Below are 22,416 nucleotides of genomic sequence, written 5' to 3'. Positions count from 1 at the left end.
GTACTGGTTGTGTACTACATGTGACAACAATCTCCCATATTCTCCATATGTCTGGACTATCGGGTAGGGTTGCAAGATGGAAGCCTTTTCTTACACAGAAAAACATCCAGGCCCAGCTAAAATTTGCAAAACAATACATAAAGTCTCCCACAAGCATGCGGAAAAATGTTTTATGGTGTGATGAGACCAAGGTTGAACTTTTTGGCCACATATCCAAAAGGTACATTTGGCGCAAAAACAACACTTTGCATCATCAGAAGAACACCATCCCCACTGTGAAGCATGGTGGTGGCAATATCATGCTTTGGGGTTGCTTGTCTTCAACTGGAACTGGGGATTTAGTCAAGGTGGAGGGAATTATGAACAGTTCCAAATACCAGTCACTTTTGCCCCAAAACCTTCAGGCATCTGCTAGAGTTGAAGATGAAGAGCAATTTCACCTTTCACCATGACAGTGACCCCAAGCATAGAGTCAAATCAACAAAAGAATGGCTTCACCACAAGAAAATTAAAGTTTTGGAATGTCCCAGCCAGAGCCCAGACCTAAATCCAAAAGAAAATCTGTGGGGTGACCTGAAGAGGGCTGTGCACAAGAGATGCCCTCGCAATCTGACAGATTTGGAGTGATTTTCCAAGGAAGAGTGGGCAAATATTGCCAAGTCAAGATATGCAGTGCCGATGGACTCCTACCCAAGAAGACTGAATATTGTAATTAAATCAAAAGGTGCTTCAACATAGTATTAGCTTAAGGTTGTGCACACTTATGCAACCAGCTTATTTTACTTTTTTTTTCTTTTTTTATATTTTTCCCCTAGCAGATTTGTTTGTTTTTCAATTGAATTGTACAGGTTATAGGTTGCATTAAAGGTGGGAAAAGTTTTGAAATGATGTATTGTGGTCTCGTTTCTTTTATATCACAGAAACCTGGCATTTTAACAGGGGTGTGTACACTTTTCATTATATATATATATATATATATATATATATATATATATATATATATATATATATATATAGTTTCACTTCATATCGTCAAAAGCCCATTTCATTGAATTTCAAAACATCTAGACCAAATCATCGAAAACTCAAATCGACGAAAACTCATAACATCGAATCTCAAATCATTGAAAACTAGAAATAACATCCCAGACACTGTTTACTACGTTTATGCAGGGGGGGCAAGCCCCCCTGCACCCTCCCCCCCCAGAAAATTAAATATACCAACTGCAAGGTTGCACTACAGTGGGGTTAGGAAATTACCTTTTCCCCCCACTGTAGTGCAACCTTGGAGTTGGTATATTTAATGTATGGGGGGTATGGGGGTGCAGGGGGCTTGCCCCCCCTGCATAAACTTAGTAAAATCTCTGTGGGATGTTATTTCTATTTGCTTTGTAGTTTTCAGTGATTTGAGATTCGATGTTATAAGTTTTCGATGATTTGGTCTCGCTGTTTTGAATTTCGATGAAATGAGCTTTCAACAATATGAAGTGAAACCATATATATATATATATATATATATATATATATATATATATATATATATATATTTATTTTTTTTTTTTACATTAGACAGGAGTTTATTGGTCTGGAATGATTCAGTATAAATCTGTGAATGGTTAACTTCTCTGTATAATATAATGTTTGTTTGGTTATATCATCTTGTTAATGTACATCTTCATGCAATTCTTTTAATGTACTGCATATGCTAGTGTCATGTCTGTTACATTATGGCTAAGAACACTCCAACACAGTACTTTAAACCTGCCCCCTTTCTTGCATAATATAACTGTGATTGTATTGTAGTCTTCTTTAATTAATTTATTAACAATCAAAAACATGAAGATGTGCTACACAGGTGGCAAACCTTCATTATGGCCCTTTCAGCATTAACTAATCTGGATGTAGTAAAATGCCTGCTGCTTAATATAATGGAAACACAGTCCAGTTGTCTTGACTTCAGTACATCATAACTATGATTATTCAGACTCCTGTGCTGTGATTAAAGGTCATCCTAGAACAATGATAACAGATAATTTGTCATTGAACTGATTTTTTTTTTCAAAATGAGAATTAAAGCAAACTTTTAAATTAAACAAGGTTGAGCATAATTATTCAACATGGTTTGACAATTAGTTTCTTGCACTAATAACAAAATGTTATTGATATAGTCATCACACATCCATTCTGTAATATCAGACATGCCCTGACATTTCACATTGTGATTAGTATCATTAATACTAATATGTTTATGCAATACATTCATACTAACTTGATTTATTTTTATATATGCTTTTTCTACTGTGTCTGCTGACCATCAAGCCTCCTTCTGTTTGACATACTCATTCATTACACTCTCCTGGCTATTTCCCAATGAAGGAAAGTGCTGGTTGGGAGACACCATTATACAGACAGTTATAGTAATGGCTTGTGTCCTTGCAGACATCTTGGCAATATATGTTTTTTAGTATTGTCCTGCCGCCATCCTTGGGTAGTGGGCAGTCATCCTGCATCAACACTGGATCTACTATAACTTCACTGTGCTAGATCATCTCTCATGTACCCATGGTGAGGGCTATTGCATCCAGCACTTGATGGCTAAATACCCACCCCTTGGTTATCGGGTGCATCGCCATTCCTCCTTCTCCGAGGGATATGGCATTGGACAGATCCAGACTGCCCTTCCCCTCTGAGGGTAGACACAGCAGATGTCTGAGATGCTAATTGAACTTGGCTCCCCTGGACTGTAGTCAGGATTTTATTGCTGTATGCCAGTGGAGCTGGTTATAGTAAGCTGATTTTTAATCTCCTTTAAATGATCTTATTCATTTACTTACTTATGTACTGTATTTGCTTGCTGGAGTCTAGTGTTAATCCATATAAATCCATTTTAGATGCATTCTGGAAGAAGAGACATACAGAAGAACATGAATGAAAAGCATTAATAATAATGTCAATTATGCACACATAGATTATACACAAATTTACTTGTATTCAAATAGCAGGAATGCATGTCTAAAGTAATAAAAATATGACATTCAACAGTTACAGTATCTACAATATACTCTTGTTTATTTTCTTAAGTGATCTTGATTTCCTGATGGTTTTACATACATAAAAGGGCTAATACCAACAGGTAGCTAAGTGAACAGTATATGTAGTATTATAAGCTCTGTATTACTTGAATTCATAATATCTTCCTGAAGAAGAATGCATAAATGTTCACAGCTGCTATAGCCACCATATTAAGAATACTATTGGTATTTATTGTGCCGAAACCTTTCACCATTGCTTCAGTTTTTTTTCCCTCAAAAGTATATGGACAGACATACAGACTTGCTGATAATTCCATCACTAGTTATAGTATTAGGAATAAAAATTATTTTTCCTTTCTCCACTGTTGTGCAATCAATCATGGGAGTTTGTGTATATATAACTGTGGGATGTTTCATTTGGTTGCATGTTAAAAACCATGTTGTGTGGTTGTGTGACTGAGAATTTGCAGTGGGGAGCATTGTGTTCTGATATTTCATGGTAGCAGATAAATATATAGATAAATGGAAAAGACTGAAATCAGATATTTAGGATCAGTACATTGATCGGGTTAAAAAAAATCAGATACATGGTAAATAAAAGCCAAGATGTAAAGTCATGCAGTCTGGTTTCACAGAGCCACTGTGCAGTCTGAAAGTAAAGTTGAAGACCTTGCAGTGCAATCAAGAGCCCAGATGCCAGTGTTACCATTGAAGCCAGTGATCCCAGAACTGAAGGAGGACAAGCTTCTTTATTCATCTTTGACATGGTAAAGCTACAGCCTTCAATAAGTCTTCCTGTATAATGTAGTTTGAAAACTGGAAATGGTGATGCCAGAAACTCAGTTTAGTTCTGGCTGCAAACAGAATATCTGATAAGTCTGCCAAGGTACAGTGTGCCACATTTCTGAATTTTGCAGAAAAAGAACTGATTAAATTATATACCAGGTTTGAATTCTGAGAAGGAGAGAGGGGGATGGAAGTATATATAACTGTGAAGAGAAAGAATTTTAAGGATTACTGTGGACTGAGAAGATAATCAGCCATATATTTACTATTGACTTTCACAAGGGTACGAAGGTGTTTGTTTTACTGAATCAGAGAACCAAACAAAAGATTGTAAGTTTGGAGATTGCATGATTCATATCACCAAAGACTGAGTTTGGTTATCTGCATGATTAATTAGTATGATATAGAACTGTGTAGGGCATTTGAAATGGCAAAAGAAGAGACAGATTTAACATTTCATAAAATAGTTGATTTATGCAGAGTGGGTGAAAATAATTCAGCGTAAATAAAAAGGCTTGACAGAAGGGTTAGGAATGTATAAAACAGTACCTGAAAACAACAAAAAGAAATCTGACAAAAAAGTGACAACCTATTAGGAGTGTGCTTGTACATTTCTGATAAGTCCTGCATAACATATCATTATAAGCTTAGTAAAAGGAAATATGATGTACTGGGTCTGTTCACTAAAAGCTGTGGCAAGAGAAATCATTTTGCTAAAATGAAAGAAATGCATTTGTAGTTAAAAGTGCACTTGGTGTGACAAAACCACAAAAAGTGTGTGTTTTGGGGCATTTTACACACATAAAGGGTTCCTGGTGTACAGAATATCAAACTAAGAATTTGAAACAATAAAAAAGTTTAAACTGGGCACTGGTGCAGTATGTAATGTGATGTCTTCTCAATCATTCAGTGTGTTGAGGTTGAAAGAATGTAAGCTGAAACATTCCATGTGTACATTGCCTACCTATTTAGGTGATCAAGTGTTGTCTCTGGGTTTTACATAGTTTACTTGTGAATATGAGAGTCAGAAATGTAAGACTCACACACAGCAGCTCCTCCAGTTTTAGATCATTTGACTTACCAGAATCTTGATTTAGTGAAAATAATTTGTGATATGCATTTGAAAATGTATTTGCTTTGCCCGTTTGATTATTTAAGCTCTTCTGGGCTGTTTGCCGGGAAAGCATCATATTAAGATAAGTTCTGCCATATTACCAGTTGTGCATGTACAGAAAATCCCAGTAGCACAGTGAGGTAAAAATGAAAGGGAGCCACAGAGACTGGAGCACACAGGTGTGTTAAAGAATCAAAATGAGCCTACTGGCTGGTGGATATTATGGTTAATGTTCTAGAATTTGATGAGAGTCATGTATGCGTAGATCAGCAAAATGTAAATAAATCTAGAAATACTGAGGGAACAGTATCCGAATTGTACTTTAAACGTTGTTACTGGCATGCCATATCCAATGTACTTATCTGTACCTGATGCTACTTCAGGATCTTGACTACTTAAGCTGGGTGAGAAAACATTCAATTTAGATATATTTAATATGCATCGAACAAAATACAGACTTCCATTTATTTCATCTTTACCTGAAGCATTTCAGAAAGCTGTTGCACAGGTGATTCAAGGGATTGATGGTGGTGTTAACATTCTTGAAGATATTCTGGTTGTAGTTGCAGTCACAGTAGAAAGTGACAGAAGATTGATCCATTTTCTGAATAGACTGGGAGAGTATAACATCAGGCAGAACAATTGTAAGTACAAATCAGAATTCCATATTTGGGATATGTGGGTCATAACTTAACTTTAAAAAGCCTGTGACCAGAATATGAAAAAAAATGAGAAAATTTGGATAATTATTTCCACTAGAGAATAAATACACACTTAAGTTCCAGCGCATTTTACAGGGTCTTTCAAAGTTCTTTCTGAATATGTAAGATCACAATTGAAGAAACTGCTGGATTATGATATGACATGGCTTTGAAGTGAGGAGCAGGAAAAGTTTAAAATTCCCCATTTTGTCACCAGAGCACTTACAATGAATTTGGATGTTATATGGCTAGTACCAGTACAAACTGATGACTGGTAGAATAATGTTTCAAGAAGAGAAGCTAATTGTTAAGTCATTACAGAGCATTTTCAGAAAGTTGTTGCACAAGGCACCACAGAGTTGTAAAGAATGCTGTTATGTCTGCATATGTGTGTGTGTGTGTGTGTGTGTGTGTGTGTGTGTGTGTGTGTGTGTGTGTGTATATATATATATATATATATATATATATATATATGGTTTGAGAGTGAGTTACAAGTCCTGAGGTCAGATACAAATTTTTTGAGTCATTTACACTAACAGAAACATAAAAAGGATCTACTTGAAGGTAAACTGTAGGTTTTCTGGGTTATGCCACCATTAGCCAACGGAAAAAATGTAAGCATTTCAGAGATCCACTGAGGAAGATACAGAGACAAAAATGATGAAAAAGTTGCCATGAGGCTGGTTAAGGCAGTGACCTGGTCTTTGGAAAGAAATGTAGTCTTAACTCTTGATTTAAAGCACAACCTAGCTGCATAAAGGGTTTGTTGTTCAAAACAGTTTAACTGAAAGTTTCAAATCATTTTAAAAAATATACACTTGACAGACCACTCTACTCTTGTTTAAGAATAGTGACCAACAAAATGCTCTAAAATCTTTAAAGAAAATGCATGAATTGTTTTGTTTGACCATGCATGTATATCACAGTAGCAGTCATTGAGAAGCCATCTTGATATCTTAATTCTAAGAAAGCCATGGAATTAAGACTGATGCAGTTTTCTACTTTCAAGACAATTTCTGTTTAATATGTGTGGATTACTATAAAGTGTTTGATGATGATAACAAATACTGCAAATCAGTGTGTGTTATTGGTGCAGTGAAAGCTGTATTGGTGAAACATAGGATTCCAATTGTCATGTTTGACAACTGTCTGTCATACATGAGAGTTGTCCACAGTATGGTATTACTGAGTTCAAGAATTATTTAGAAAAGTGGGAGGTCCAGCACATCATGCCAAGTCCCAGTTATGCAAAGTCTAAGTGTAGCACTGAAAAAAAATGCAGATTGTGCAGTATGTGATGATGAAGTTGCAGAGCAGTAGCAGTGTGTGTTAGTGTGTTATTGGCATGTAGAAATACTCTGTTGCAAGGTGCTGGTCTGTCACTTGCTCAGAAGTTAATATGTCATAATTTAAAGAGTAGAATTCCTAGCTGTGCTTCACTGTTCACTTCTGAGAATAGAAACCTGGTACTAGATTTTAATAACATTAATTCAAGACAAAAATAGTATTATGAATGACAAACCAGGGCATTTTTCATTTTAAGAAAAGAAGATATGAGATAATTCAGCATTGTTTTCATACTGACATGGAGACACGTGTGTGTGTGTGTGTGTGTGTGTGTGTGTGTGTGTGTGTGTGTATGTGTATATATATATATATATGTGTGTGTGTGTGTGTGTGTGTATATATATATATATATATATATATATATACACACACACACACACACACACATTTCTTACAGTATGTGCATACCCTGGAACTAAACTGAAGAACCAATACCTGCTTGGATACTGTGCTGACTGCTGCAGTGTTCTGCCTCCAGGAAGTGGAAATGCACAGCTCCCTGCATGGGGGGAGGACGTAAAGAGTCTTTTCTACCCAGTCAGTGCTGTAGTTCTATTTTGAAGTAGATTTTATCAGAGAAAATTACAGTTGACTGCTCAGCTGTCCTGTATTTTGTGTCTGCTCAGAGTAGTTTTTGTAACATTGGTGTAATTTGCTGAATTACAAGGCACAAATTACTTTTGATAGGTCATAAGGGGGGCCAGAAGTGAATTTACCATATGTTTAACAGGGCTCCCACCCTTTCAGGTAAATTAATTCTAGGGTGTTACCAAACCCTGGAGTGAAAAGGTATTATTTTCTCTTTTCATTGAAATGTTCCTTTCAGCTAGTTTCACTTGGTCAAATCAACTGTATATTTTGCACTTTGATTAATTGTTATGGTACAAGTTTCTGTGCCATGCAGTGAAGAAGTCTTAAATTGATAAATAAAGCTTTTGCTGAGGCATATAACACTTCATTAAGGAAAGGATATATGAAAAGTGGTTATATCGGGGAAAATAATGTTGTTTCCAGAGGTTGTTGAAGTATTTTTTGTTGTTTTTGTTTTTAGGTTCCAGCTGGCACAAATCCTGTACGCCTTCATTCTGATTCTCCAAATTTTATCAGGACGCCAAGTCATGAACAACTTTTGGCACAAATGATGCAGTCTCACATGGTTATGGATTTGTGCCTAATAGGTGCAAAAGTAAGAAAATACATTGTGACATATGTCTTACCTCTTCAAGAAATAAATATCAGTTTTAACACTGTCATTTTTACATTTGCAGGGCTGTGGAAAAACTGTCATTACCAAGGAATTTGCCAACATATTAGGATACAATATAGAACCTATTATGCTGTACCAGGTAAATTTCATGGTCTGTTTGTTATAGTTATGTAGTTTAAATTGTGAATCTGTTTACAGGAGTAATAATTAGATTAAACCAAAATCTGAGGAGAGATCATCCTATTATTTTTTATATATACTTTCAGGAGACATACCTCAGGGCATGTCTTGTACTTTATTGTGTGACTGTTTTTGGTTGCAGTAAGTAAATGAAGTCTTAGGATTCATGAAAAATTCACTTCTTGTGATATTCCTGAGAAATTTTCAAACCTTGTATTGAATTAGATCAGTGTTAGAGACTTAGATACTGTCAATCCTGTTTTCCACAAGTCAAACAAAACACATGAAGAATTAATGTAAACTCTGTTATTCTTTGCATGTTAGTTTATTTTGTATTTTGAACATTTCTGAATTTAATTTGACTACAATACAGAGATACCCAGAACTCTTTACATTAGAGGGAAGTCTGAAAATGCATCATCACTTTTTTTTTTACTCGTGTATGTATTTATTATTGAGGAGCTATTTGCTGTGAGTGGAGTGATGAGGGTGCATCATTCTGCTGCATCGTGCTTGCCTTGTCTTATAAATTTCAAGCTGCTATTCTCACATGCATGTGCTGCATTTGGCCTGCTCATGTTATCCATGTGTTGGAACTATGGCATATGTATGACTCAGTCATCCCTATTTTAATCTAACCATTCACACAGTTTCGATCCCTGTCTGGCTTGCATTGTAGGAATTCTCCCCAGTTCCACATAGTTTAGTAAAGCCTGCAATGAATTAAGATTATCACAAATGTTGCTGTAATGCCTAAGATCAGATCACAGTTAGTGACTATTGAAACTGACTGCTTTTCAGCCTCATAATTCACCGGTATCAGCAAAAGAAATTTGAGCATGCATCTTTTTCCTGTGCCTAGCATTGATAGAGAAGGTCCTGTATATGGGCCAGCCAAAAAGCTTTGCTAGGGGAAGGATCATGAAAACTAGAAATTAAGGGAGGGCTACCAGAGGCAGAATAACGTAATAGAACTTTGGTGCTAATGTATATTCACAATGAAAATAGAGTTATTTATACAAACTTAACCACAAAATAAAAGAAAATAATACTTTTATTATCTGTTAAATTCTACCAATTTAAATAACCCTAAAGCCTCATTAGATAATATAAATAAAACAGTTACACATAAGAGTCATCACACAAATAAAACCTTACTCATGAATGCTTTCCAACTAATACTTTTCAGTCACTGTGGATATAAAGTGCAAACTTTAAGAATTATTTCTGTTTCCTTCCTTAACCACATTATCTATATCAGTACTTTCCCTATCTTTTAAAATTGCATGTTCGAAAGCACAGGTCATAATTACCCTCAAATCACCATCAAGTTCCTTGTGTAAATGTTTAGATATAACATTCTCATATCTCTTGTTCTCTGTACCAGCTGTATCCTCCTGTAAGCTAGTCTTGTACTTTATGTTTTACCAGTATATAATTTGCTCCATTGCTGTATTGTAACTTATATAACTGTATTGCTGTTGCAGGAATAGATCTGTCTGTATCAAATGCTATTAACAACATTAGCTTTATTAAATCTAAATATACACACATTGCGTTTACTATAGGGTAACAAAATATGAATATGAATATTTTCAACAGAATGTTTAAAATAACTTTGTACCACCAAGTCTTTAATACTCCCACCTTTCTTAAGTGAAATAGATAAACTGGATCTGTTATGATAAAATAAGCTATCGTGTCATTTCCAGTGGTCCTTAACTTCAGTAGATGTAACTGAAGTTAACATATTAAATCTACAGTGGATATAAAAAGTGTGCACACCCCTGTTAAAATGCCAGGTTTTTGTGATATAAAAAAATGAGATCACAATAAATCATTTCAAAACGTTTTGCACCTTTAATGTGAGCTGTAACCTGTACAATTCAGTTGACAAACAAATCTGTTAGGGGAAAAATATAAAACATAAAGAATGTACAATAAGCTGGTTGCATAAGTGTGCACACCCTTAAACTAATACTTTGTTGAAGCCCCTTTTGATTTAATTGCAGCATTCAGTCTTCTTGAGTAGGAGTCTATCAGCATGGCACATCTTGACTTGGCAGTATTTGCTCACTCTTCCTTGCAAAAGCACTCCAAATCTGTCAGATTGCGAGGGTATCTCTTGTGCCCAGCCCTCTTCAGGTCACCCCACAGATTTTCTACTGGATTAAGGTCTAGACTCTGGCTGGGCCATTCCAAAACTTTAATTTTCTTCTGGTGAAGCCATTCTTTTGTTGATTTGGATGTATGCTTGGGGTCATTCTCGTGTTGAAAGGTGAAATTCCTCTTCATCTTCAGCATTCTAGCAGACACCTGAAGGTTTTGGGCCAAAAGTGACTGGTATTTGGAACTGTTCATAATTCCCTCCACCTTGACTAAAGCCCCAGTTCAAGCTGAAGAAAAGCAACCCCAAAGCATGATGCTGCTTACCACTATGCTTCACCGTGGGGATGGTGTTCTTTTGGTGATGTGAAGTGTTGTTTTACTGCCAAACGTACCTTTTAGAATTGTGTCCAAAAAGTTCAACCTTGGTCTCATCAGACCATAACACATTTTACCACATGCTTTTGGGAGACTTTATGTATTGTTTTGCAAATTTTAGCTGGGCCTGGATGTTTTTCTGTGCAAGAAAAGGTTTCTGTCTTGCAACCCTAGCCCATAGGCCGGACATATGGAGAATACGGGAGATTGTGGTCACATGCAGTACACAACCAGTAAATTCCTGCAGCTCCTTCAGTGTTGCTATAGGTCTCTTTGCAGCTTTCCTGATCAGTTTTCGCCTTGCCTTTTCATCACTTTTGGAGGGACGTCCTGTTCTTTGCAGTGTCACTGTAGTCCCATATTTTCTCCACTTTTTGATGACTGTCTTCACTGTGTTCCATGATAGATCCAATGCTGTAGAATTTTTTTGTACCCTTCTCCAGAGTGATACCTTTCAACAATGAGATCCCCTTGCAAGCTCTCTGCGAATCATGATGTAGCAGGCAACTGAGCAAATGTCAGGAAAGTCCTACTAGGATAGCTGAACTTTATTTGGGGTTAATCAGAGTCTCTTTAATTGATGGCAGGTGTGTACCCAAGAAGACTGAATGCTGTAATTAAAGCAAAAGGTGCTTCAACAAAGTATTAGTTTAAGGGTGTACACAGTTATGCAACCAGCTTATTGTACATTTTTTATTTTTTATATTTTCCCCTAATAGATTTGTTTGTTGTTCAATTGAATTGTACAGGTTATAGGTCAAAGTAAAAGTGGGAATAGTTTTGAAATGATTTATTGTGGTCTCATTTTTTTATATCACAAAACCCGGGCATTTTAACAGGTGTATGTACACTTTTTATAGCCACTGTACATAAAAATAAATATTTTGCTTTTATTAATAATCCTTTTCTTTACCATGTAGTGTATTATACTTCTTTTGGTAATTTGCCTTTTTTGCTACTAACAGGACTGAAAATAAGCTCCTACCACCACTTCTTTAATATCATACCTCTCAACTTCTTAGCTCAAAAAATCTGGAGAAAGTGTAAAATAATGGGTTAACAAGTCCCAAAAATAGGGACCGATTTTAAATATTGCTCTTATACTTTGATAAAGTTTTTGGAATAACAGGATTTGTGTTAGCATGCTTTTCAGAAGGAAATGAAGTCTGAAACTCAAATGTACATCATGATTTAGTGAATTTAGTCTTTGGTGATTTGCCAAAAAAACACAAATTTTATGAGGAACTGACTAAAAATATTAGGCGAAAATCTGGACAGTTGAGAGCCATGTTTAATATAACCTCTGGGTAAAAACAACATCATCATAGATCTGGCCACAACTATAAAACCAGGTAATTAACTACTTACTACATATACCCTCATAAACTCACAAAAAGGACTAAGACAGAAATATGCTCATGGTGGTAGCTGGTTTTATATATAAAAAAGTACTTGTTTTAGTTTCTTTTGTATACAGTTTAGTATAGATTTTATCAAAATGGTGAAATAATTTAAGAGCTTAAAAAAAAAAAAAAAAAAAAAAAAAGAGTCTTCCTCTGTATATTAACTTCATATCGCCAGTGTAGCAATAATAACGTAGTACTTTATGAAAAAAAAATCTGTGAGAGTAAAAATTTAATTCTTGTAAAAATCTCATCATCAGATTGGCATACTGCTGCAGTTGTAAGAGCCATCAAACATAAGATTTAAGGATAATCACCTAAAAAATGAAAATGTCTAATATGATTGATAGAGGCACAGCATACAGGGGAACCAGTAACATTTAGGATCCAATGAAATGGTTAATAATTCATATACAAGGCCACCAGTATCTCTTGGATATGAGATTATCTTCTTGAAAAAAGTATGTATCAATAGGACTTCTGATAATGGCTTTCTAGCAATCAACAGCTTCCCCCGGTGATCCTGAGATGTAAAAGTGAAATTCGAAGAAACTAATCAGTTATAGAGAAGTGAAAGCCAATAACATACTTCCATAGCAAGTCTTATAAGCGTAACAGAAAAATAAGATGATTTGGTATATGTGATGAACAAAAAAGAAAGAAAAGGATTACTATGAGCAATCCGGCCAATAAGTCACAGGGTGGGCGATGGATACTGCAAGGATGACAGAGAGGCCTGAAAACTGGACAGAAGGATCAGCAAAAATGAAGTTATGCTGAAGGATGTACAAATGCAATTAAAAGTATGAATATTTCACTTATTCATTTCATGGAGAATACCAAACAAAAAACTCAAGAAATGGAGTCAGTGTTGAACAACCATGCAGATGCAATCTAAGACACTGAACAACTAAGGCTGTGCATGGAAGCATTAGAGGTGCAACTGGAGTTAACATGATCACTGCTCGGGGATCAGCAAGACAGGGCCAGACAAAAGAATATCCATATCACTGGTGTACCTTAATGGGTGTTTGATGAAAATGAATAATGGATCAAAACCCTGTTATGTAAATGGACCAAAATATCAGAGGATAAGGTTAGCATCAAGAGGGCACATAGAACACCATGAAACCCTGAAAATAAGTGCATACCCTGGCAAATAATTGTCCTTTTGTCACTATTATGGAAGCCAGGGGCTTACTGGCAATACAAATCAAGCAGTATGTTTATAGGTCAGGATTATTCCACTTCTAACAAGAAGAGAACAGCAGCATTTTACCCGGTAATGCAGTTTGTCAGGCATAAGTAATCTGCACAAAGTTGTTATACCTAGTGGTATGTAAAATGTTCTTTCCAAGAGATCCCAGAATAGTGGATAACTCTACATTGGATACAGGAGTTTCGGCACTCAAGATGTGTTAGAAGGGGCAGTAGAGGAGAATACTGATTTGAACAACAATGACTCTTCCAGGGTGGCATCATCAACAGTAAGAGAAAGGCCACAAAGCAGATTATTTCAGATGTTTAAAAGAGCCGGAATTCTGAAAGAGAGGGCAGAGATATCACAGCAGCTGGAAAAACACAAGAAGGAACGAAGGCAAGATGAAGGGGCATAAGTACACACAGATCAGATAGCAAGTAACACTGGTAACGGGATGGCTATGAATGGCAGTAAGCTTGTCAGCCACCATAATGTAAGGACATACATTTGTCTTGTGAAGGGGAAAGGGTGTTATTTCAGTAACAGTGATGATTGGAACTATCGGGAATTATAAGTCGAGAGACTTGAACATAGTACGAATGAATGAGCATTATATTATAGACGTTCGCAGATGAGAGACCGTTAATCTTGAATAAACCAATCAGGGTTTAGTGAATAACCTAAGACTGCAGTCTTGGGTGGGGGAGCATTGTTAGGGAAAAAGTATTTAACAGTACTGTGACAAAGTAATTATGGCTTACAGTGAACATTTGGTGGTAAAAAAATTATTCCCAAGAGCCTACAATGGGAAAATAATTCTAACACCTTGAAAGCATGTATCATATTAATGTATATAGTGTTGAAAAAATATGTTGAATTTTTTTTGTTTTTGCAAATGTATTTGGTCAAATGTTTTGTTTATAAGCAAATAATCCAGTCACAAAGATATCTTAGAAGTATATCTTTGTTTTGAGATAGGGAGTAGTGGCTACCAAAGAATGCATTGGTCACTATGGGAATTGATAAGGGTTAGGATAAACTTTTCTAGGAAACAATGCAAAAAATTAAAATTCATCCATGATTAGGTGGCAAGTAATTAACTGGAATGTTAATGGGCTAACTAGCCTGGTTAAAAGGGAGGGGATACTATTGGTTGCCTTAAAAGAAATTCACTTAAGAGATGAACACCAGAAACTTGGAAGTCAAGGATTTAAATATAGATATATATATGTATATATACACACACACACACACACACACACACACACACATTCTAAGGCTTAATTTCACCATTTTTTTTTTAATTTCTCATTTTGTGTTTCCTATTTTTTAACGTGGTATGTTTTTAATCCTTCAGTATTTTAAAAGCATAATTGTTTTATTAATTAATAATCTGTCTGACTCTACACAATGGGGTTGACAAATGTGCATGTCCTTTTTTACCTTACACCCTGAAAGTTGACCAGATTCCCGTACTAGGTTCCTTGGCCTCAGAAAATCTTCCTTTGGCTTAGACATGTATAAAGTATAAAGCGATACTGAAGATAGATAAGCTTCCCAGCTCCTTTGGTAATCAAACCTTCTCTCAGGCCAGTCTAGGTTTGGCACCCCCAAAAAGTCCTTTGTTAATTTTACTAATATTTTCCTTTTCTTTTGGGGACCAAAAGGCCTGGTCAGTGAATAGTAAATAAGGGAGCATGTGCCAGTTAACAATCTGTGTTTTTGGTCATAATCAAGGCCTAATGCGCTCTGACTTTCCAATGCCTTCCTTATGTTATCCAGGGTTTTGCTGTGCAATATTTGTTTGGCTTCTTCCAGAGACCTTGACAGCTGAATACCTAGATATCTTAGTTCTTCATGTCCACATATCCCTTTACAGGCCTCCTTTAAGTCATTAATATCCCCCGTATTGCAATTTTCTATTGCGATGGAAAAGCCAGAACCCACCCACAATGCCAGATATAGAAGCAAGGAATCAAAAGGTCAAGTTTAGAAGAAAACTCTGAACAAAAAGTAAAGCAGCAAGATGGGCTTGGTGGTTGCAGTATAAGGAATGGTATGCAAGGAAAAGAACAGCTAGAGAAAGCAAGGGTAAGAAGAGGAAGTGGGGCCATTTAAACTGATAAGTAAGTGATGACTGGACTCTAACGGTTGATTTTGGTTTGTGAACTGGAGAACAATAATCTTGTTTAAATAATCCTTTTGTTAGCTTCATGTTGGAGTGATTTAAAAGTTAATGGAAAAGAGAAGCTATAAGAATTGTAATACTGGCTTTGGACCCCAGTACTCCGCATCCATGCTGGGTCAGTCATTCATCCTCTTACCTCCCCCCAGCACACACTGGTATTGCTGTAGCTAGTTGTGGATCCTTGAGGCATTCTGCCGACTTGACTCTGTGTTTTCATTTGCGGGGGGGAGGTTATATGCCTACAGAAAACAAACTTGTAAAATGACACAAACTAAAAAACTAAAAAATCCCAACAAGCCCGAAAAAGTCACAAACACTGTAGTTTGAACTGTTTAATTAAGCGCTTTTTGTTGCCGCTTATACAGCAACTTCTTCAGATTACAAAAAACAAGACAAAAAAACCTTTAAATCCAAGAGTAAAATCATGTGGTTTAAAAACAGCTACACTATTGCATGGCATCTCATTAATATTAAAACATTAAACACATGCGGTCAAGTGCAAGACAAACATCTGTCTTGTCAAACTTCAACGTTCTAATAAGATACTTCTCTCATCACATATTAAAACTTCTGGTTTAGCTTATTCGAGGGTAGTAAAACTCGAATCTATATTTAAACACTGTTGTAACATTACTAAAAGTAATTAGCTAACACACCTCGAAGATATTCAAGTTTGTACTAATAATCAGTTCTGCTACAAAGTGCTCTGCTTCACAGTGAACTAATTGACCCAGACGGACGGTGTCTATTTAAAATGATCTTGTTTACTGATCTTATGCTTGAACAAGGGTCCCAATGTAACCATAAGGCAAATGGTAGTCGAGCTAGAAAACCCGTAACTTAATTGTAAATAAAAACGAACCCAATTTTACAAAGTTACTCCAAAATCAATGGTAAAATCAGGTGGTAGCTTACATATGGGGTTTTTATAAAGGAATAATTTTCGTATACACTAAAAATTTGTAAAACCCCCACCCGATAATAAAATAAAATAAATAGACTCTACCTGGCTAAGCTTTTAAGTTTAAGAAGGCAAGCAATGTTACACGACTCATTCAAGCCTGGTGGTAAAAAGGCGTTAAGTCTACTCTACCAGGCTAGTTCGTGCTCTTCGAGTAGCCAATTCATAGGTCCACCCCTACTATTAGTGTGGACTTGTTCTATTACTTTAAACTTAAAGATATGACTCTCATGGGTCATAATGTGCATTGCCAAGGAGCTTTCAAATTTTTGTCTACTTATGGCATAGGTGTGTTCGTAGACTCTTTCACGTAGTCTACGGTTCAGTTTTTCCAACATAAAATGCTGGGCATAGTTGGCACTTAGCTAGGTAGACTACAAATTTAGAATTGCAATGAAATTTACCTTTCAATTTGTATTTTCTCTTATTGATACAAAAGGTTTCACCTATCTCCATATATCTGCACATACTGCAACACCCACACAGCTTCATGTTGGACTGATTTAAAAGTTAATGGAAAAGAGAAGCTATAAGAATTGTAATACTGGCTTTGGACCCCAGTACTCCGCATCCATGCTGGGTCAGTCATTCATCCTCCTACCTCCCCCCAGCACACACTGGTATTGCTGTAGCTAGTTGTGGATCCTTGAGGCATTCTGCAGACTTGACTCTCTTTCTTTTCATTTGCGGGGGGGGGTTATATGCCTTACCGACTCCCTTATACCCACCCACCATGCTTGTTGACTACATCTGTGGAAAACTCCCTTTTTTGGATCCAGTCTCTTCATAGGGAGTGGCATCCCACCTATGCGGGTGCACCCATTCCTCCCTGCTCACTTCAGCCGCTAAGTGAATCCATGTCACTTGGGCTATAGTCGGGTTTTATCCCGCTACACCACAGGAGCAGCTAGAGAAGTAGAGATTTGATCCTCTTTGGCAGAAAAAGAGAAGTACTGTAGAGAGGTACCCACATCAAGGGTCTGTAGAACATGAGAGTCAGAGATGTTAGCCTTTTAAGCAGGAGAGGAACTGGACTGTGAGTTATGTGGAGAGATCAGCAGGCAGCGACCTGTAGTGCACAAAAGTCTGATTACCATAGAGACTGGCCTCTAGTGGGAGAAAAGTCGAACTATGAGTTGTTTAGCTGAGCTATATTTTGAGTCATTTACCTGGACTTGGTTGTGAGTGCCTATATAATGTGGTTGAAATGGTTTGATGGCACTGTAAGCCTGTACTGCACAAAGTCATTTTAAGTAACTTACATTGAAACTACACAGAGAATCTCCAGAATGTTTGTTAATATGAAACTTTATATTTTGCAGGCAAGGTTTGGTCTAACTATAAACTATAACTATAAGTGCAATGTATTTGGATCTTTACATTGCTGTCTGCTAGAGCAGAACCATTGTGGGTTGGTTTCCCCTCCTGTAAAATAGAGACTTGAGTGTGTGCTTCATGTGGAATTATTTTTTTTTCTTTTTTGACAGACTGATTTATGATGGATTACTGTAACTCTAATAAGGGTGAAATTCATAGTGCATTGTTTAAATGAATGCTTAATTGGTTGGCGTAATGGTTAAGTTGTTTTCACAGACACAAGGTACAGCATTTGATTTTCACCTTTGAAGAGAAATTGGCTGGGATTAATATGGCCTTACGAGGGCAGTTAGCCTAGTAGTTCTCTATGCACCTATGAATACTATGCAGACAGAATCTAATAGTAGTGCAAACTGGGTCTACTTTATTTGCTCAAAGTCCGAGAATATCGAATACGATATTCTTGACACGAGTACACCGAAAGCGCAAAACATCGAAAATGTAAACAGAAATCTCTGTAGGTGGAGATTTCCATTTACTTCAATGTAGTGCGATCTTGGAGTTGATATATTTAAGTAGCGGGGGGTGTGGGGATGCAGGGGGGCTTGTCCCCCTGCCTACACTACTTTGAATTTTTTTTTTGTTTATTTATTTTTTTTTGGAATTCGATTGTTTAATAGTTCGATGCGTATGGTTCGATCCATATGCATTCGAGCTATTAAACTTTTGAGATCCTAAAGTAGACCCGTGCAAACAAGCATTGATAAAGAGTGGTGAAATTATGTGTTAAATCAAGTTTAAAAAGAAGTGTGTGACATGTCAGACCGCTGCAGAATTGCAGTTACTGTTAAGTGTTTTTGCAGAGTAATATGAAACAACTGAAAAATTGCTTCTCGTGATATGCACTGTGACTGTACTAAGCTGTTATGAAAAATATATTCTTTCAGTTTGAAGCACATACTCAGGAAAGACATTACTGAGGCAGTTCTCAAGTATCACAAAATTGTGTTGCATTTTTAAACTGCATTTTAAATGCACAACTGAAATTGTTGAGCTACAATCATTAAAGTGTTGAATTATTTGCAATTTGACTAAAAACTAAAATAGCGTGCTTAAAATAGAGGATTATCAGTGGGTCACCGGTCCTAACCAACATATGTATTTGAGTCACAGATCCCAAGATATTTTCTCCTGAGGTGAATCTTTGCATTCATGTTGAAAACATATAATAGTAGGTTAGGATCGATGACCTGATCATAATTCTTTGTAGTACATGAAGCTTTATCTGCTCTATGTACTGCTAGTTAAAAAAAATAAACAGTAAAAGAAAAAAGTGTTTTGCCAGCTTTCTAAGCTGTAAAGCACTTAGTGAGAGCTGTCAGAAAGGCAGTTTAACACAGTCCCTTACATTTACCGTCATTTTCCACGCATCTCAACTGTCCAGATTTTTGCAGGCTATCCAGATTTTTGTGTCATATATTACGTCTGTTCCTCATAAAGTTTGTGGTTTTCAGACATACTGAGGATAGAGTTAGTAAAATAATGACATTTTTAAGTTTCAGACTTTGTATCCTTCAGAAAATGTAGGCAAACACACATTGTGTTATTCTAGCAACTCTCTTATAACAAGAAGTCAGAGACATATCATTTGTACAGACAGCAGGCAGAAGCAAATATTTTATTCTGCTGCTGTCATTTGCTGGTCAGTACTGACAGATTTTAGTGCCTAGCAGGGGGTACTTAACATTTGTTAAGATCTGATCTTGTGCCATTGTAGTGCTTAACTGATTTGTCTTTTTCTGAATATCTGAACGTAATCACTGCGCTGCATACACTACAAAGACGTTAATAGGTAACTGATATACAAAGTGTGTTTCCAAACTGCATTCTGAATGTAAAACTGAAGTCAGTGAACTTTAAAGCATTACAGCGTCGAATTGGCTGTGATTTTAGAAAAGCCACTTCTGCAAAGCCATGGAACTTCTTATAACTGACCACACAAACTACAATATCAAAAATCATGTTGGACTTGATCCCCAACAACTTGGCTTGTCGACTGATTCTGGCTATGGTGGTACATTTCATGTATCTTGACGTCAGTGTGATTCACCCATGCTGGCATCATACAGAAGCTAAATGTATTAAAATCTGACCCAGTATTTGGTAAGATGGATAGTACACTAGTTTAAATATTGAACCTACACAGTGCACGTTCCAGACACCTCATCAGGATGTAGAAAGTGACCAGTGTTGTACCCCAGGTCTCATTTTTGACCTTTATTTCTCAGATCTTCAAGCAGAGAGCCAAGACCTCTGGCTAACAAAATCTGCAGCCTACTGCAAACTAGGAATTATAATTAAGTCGCCCTCTGACACCCAAACCCTCAAACATGAACTCCCACACCTTTGAAATATTAAAAATGGGCTTAAACTAAATGATGAATATAGACAACATGCCACTTTTGTTCTTCTTTCGGCTTTTCCTGGATAGGGGACGCCACAGCGGAACTCCAGTCCGCTAATGATTGGCAGTAGATTTTTACGGTGCCGAGGTGCCAGCCCGACGCCCAACCTTCAACGAAGGCACGCCCATTCACGCATGTCTTTCAAATGCCACTCGACCGCAGGGAGGACATGCAGACTTCACACAGAAGGCGCTCCAGCCGAGAATCGAAAATGTAATCAGGGACCTGGGAACTTGGGTTGATAATTTTGTTTCTTGACCATTATGTGACATTGGTTGTTAGGATATCTTTTTATTTAGCACAGCTAATTGTAAAAGAAACATCTTCAATGTCTAAAGATGTAATACTCCTTTTACACATCATTGATCGGACCAATAATTGTTATGTACAGTGCCCTCCTTCAGGATGTATCTTACTAAACATATTAGTCATAAAGTCCTCAAAGATTCCTAACCAAAAAGATCATAGGCCTAAAGTCCCTGAGCTATTAAAAGAGTCTAGAAGCTCTATCCCTTTATTTAGTGTCTTACAGATTTTTGAGGGAAAATCTCTGTCTCACTTCCATGCCATTAGAGACATGGCTGTACTAGACCTCTTGTATCTCTGCAATTTAGTAGCTTCACCAGTACTAGAGCCAAGGATCTAAATCTTCACCAATAGATGAAACTTGGTTGAGGGACATGGTTATAACCCAGACAGTGCCTCCCAAACCTCTGGAAAACTTCCCCTGCATTTTAAGCAGTGCAACTTACTCAGTCTTCTGTCGGTCTTCTTTTGGCTTTTCCCAGTTAGGGGTCACCACAGCGGAACTCCGGTCTGCTAATGATTGGCAGTAGATTTTTACGTGCTGGCTTGCCTGGCCTAACGCTCAACCTTCAATGAAGGAACGCCCATTCACGCATGTCGACACACAGAAGACGCTCTAACTGAGAATTGAACGTGCAACGTCTAACTGTGAGGCGACAACGCTACCGCAGCACCACCACCACAGTAAGCGGTGCAACTTACTATCTTCCTTTAATCATAGCATAGATGACTGGATGGGTATTTACAAATTTACTCTGGGGTAGAATGGTATGATCCTCCTGGTTAAAAGAAAGTACAGCCTGATGGAGGTACTGGCAAGGTATAAATGGTCATAAGACTCCGTGACCTTGGAGTATCTGTGAAATATAAGAATCTCCTAGTAAATGCAATTTGGAAAAGTAGTATGCTAAAAAGGAAGCAAATGCAGAGAGTAATGGAAAGACTTTCTGGCAGTATGAGTTCTGTGTTCAGTGGTGTGGTGAGAAAAAATAGTAATTTTTCTGAGAAAATAAGTCAGATGATTAAGTGTATTTTTTATTTATTTATTTGATAGTGACAAATTAGGAAGTTCTTAAGTGACGTTCACTAGAAAATGCTGATTTCCCTGCATGCTTTAACTGCAGTCTGATGTACGTGCCACTAACAGTAATTATATGGTATTTGTGACTGGTCCACTACTGTAGCATTTGTGAATTAATTCTAAAAGGTATTGCAGAGAAGTACGCCCAGTAGTGTTTCCACATTTTGGTTGTTTTATGAAGTTTTGCTGGGGACGTTTGTACCCTGTAAATTAAGTGTGTAATGGAGAGACATGACTAGGGACTTTTGCAGTGAAAAAAGATGAGTGTAAAGCTAGTAACTCAGTGTACAGAATAAAATCTTAGGCTGCTGAACAAATTCAGACTGCTGTGTTTTGCAGTAATGGAAACGTTTACTTTTATTCGAGTCAAACATGTCTTGCATTTGTGAATTGTCATGTGTATTGTGCAAGTGAAAAAAATACTGTCTGCTAATGCTTTAGGAAGAAATCTCTATTCCTTCCAAAGTGCACTTTTAGAAGAAACTGCTGAAAAGTTTGTCACCATTAGTCCTATATATTAAGAAATAAAAGCAAAGATTTGTGCAGCATATGGTAAATAATGACAGGTGGTGGAAGTTTATGCAGTACTAAACTGTGGTGGGTGTTATCTGAGCTGTAGTAAACTGTAACAAAACATATGAAA

The 22,416-nt window shown here is 36.8% G+C and overlaps 1 protein-coding gene across 1 annotated transcript in view; it reads left to right on the top strand.

Moving 5' to 3' along the window:
• VWA8 (von Willebrand factor A domain containing 8) overlaps window positions 1-22,416 on the top strand; it is a 3,458,065-nt gene that overhangs the window by 971,764 nt on the left and 2,463,885 nt on the right. Inside the window, exons 11-12 of the mRNA XM_044071701.1 lie at window positions 8,032-8,166; window positions 8,249-8,326. Coding sequence (XP_043927636.1) covers window positions 8,032-8,166; window positions 8,249-8,326 — 213 coding nt within the window. The remainder of the gene's footprint in view (window positions 1-8,031; window positions 8,167-8,248; window positions 8,327-22,416) is intronic.

This window comes from Protopterus annectens, chromosome 5.part0 (genome assembly GCF_019279795.1).
Source record: "Protopterus annectens isolate FY-2018-M chromosome 5.part0, PAN1.0, whole genome shotgun sequence".
NCBI classification, from domain to species: domain Eukaryota; kingdom Metazoa; phylum Chordata; order Ceratodontiformes; family Protopteridae; genus Protopterus; species Protopterus annectens.
The sequence above is the reverse complement of the archived record's forward strand: the minus strand, read 5'-3'. Positions and strand labels throughout refer to the sequence as shown.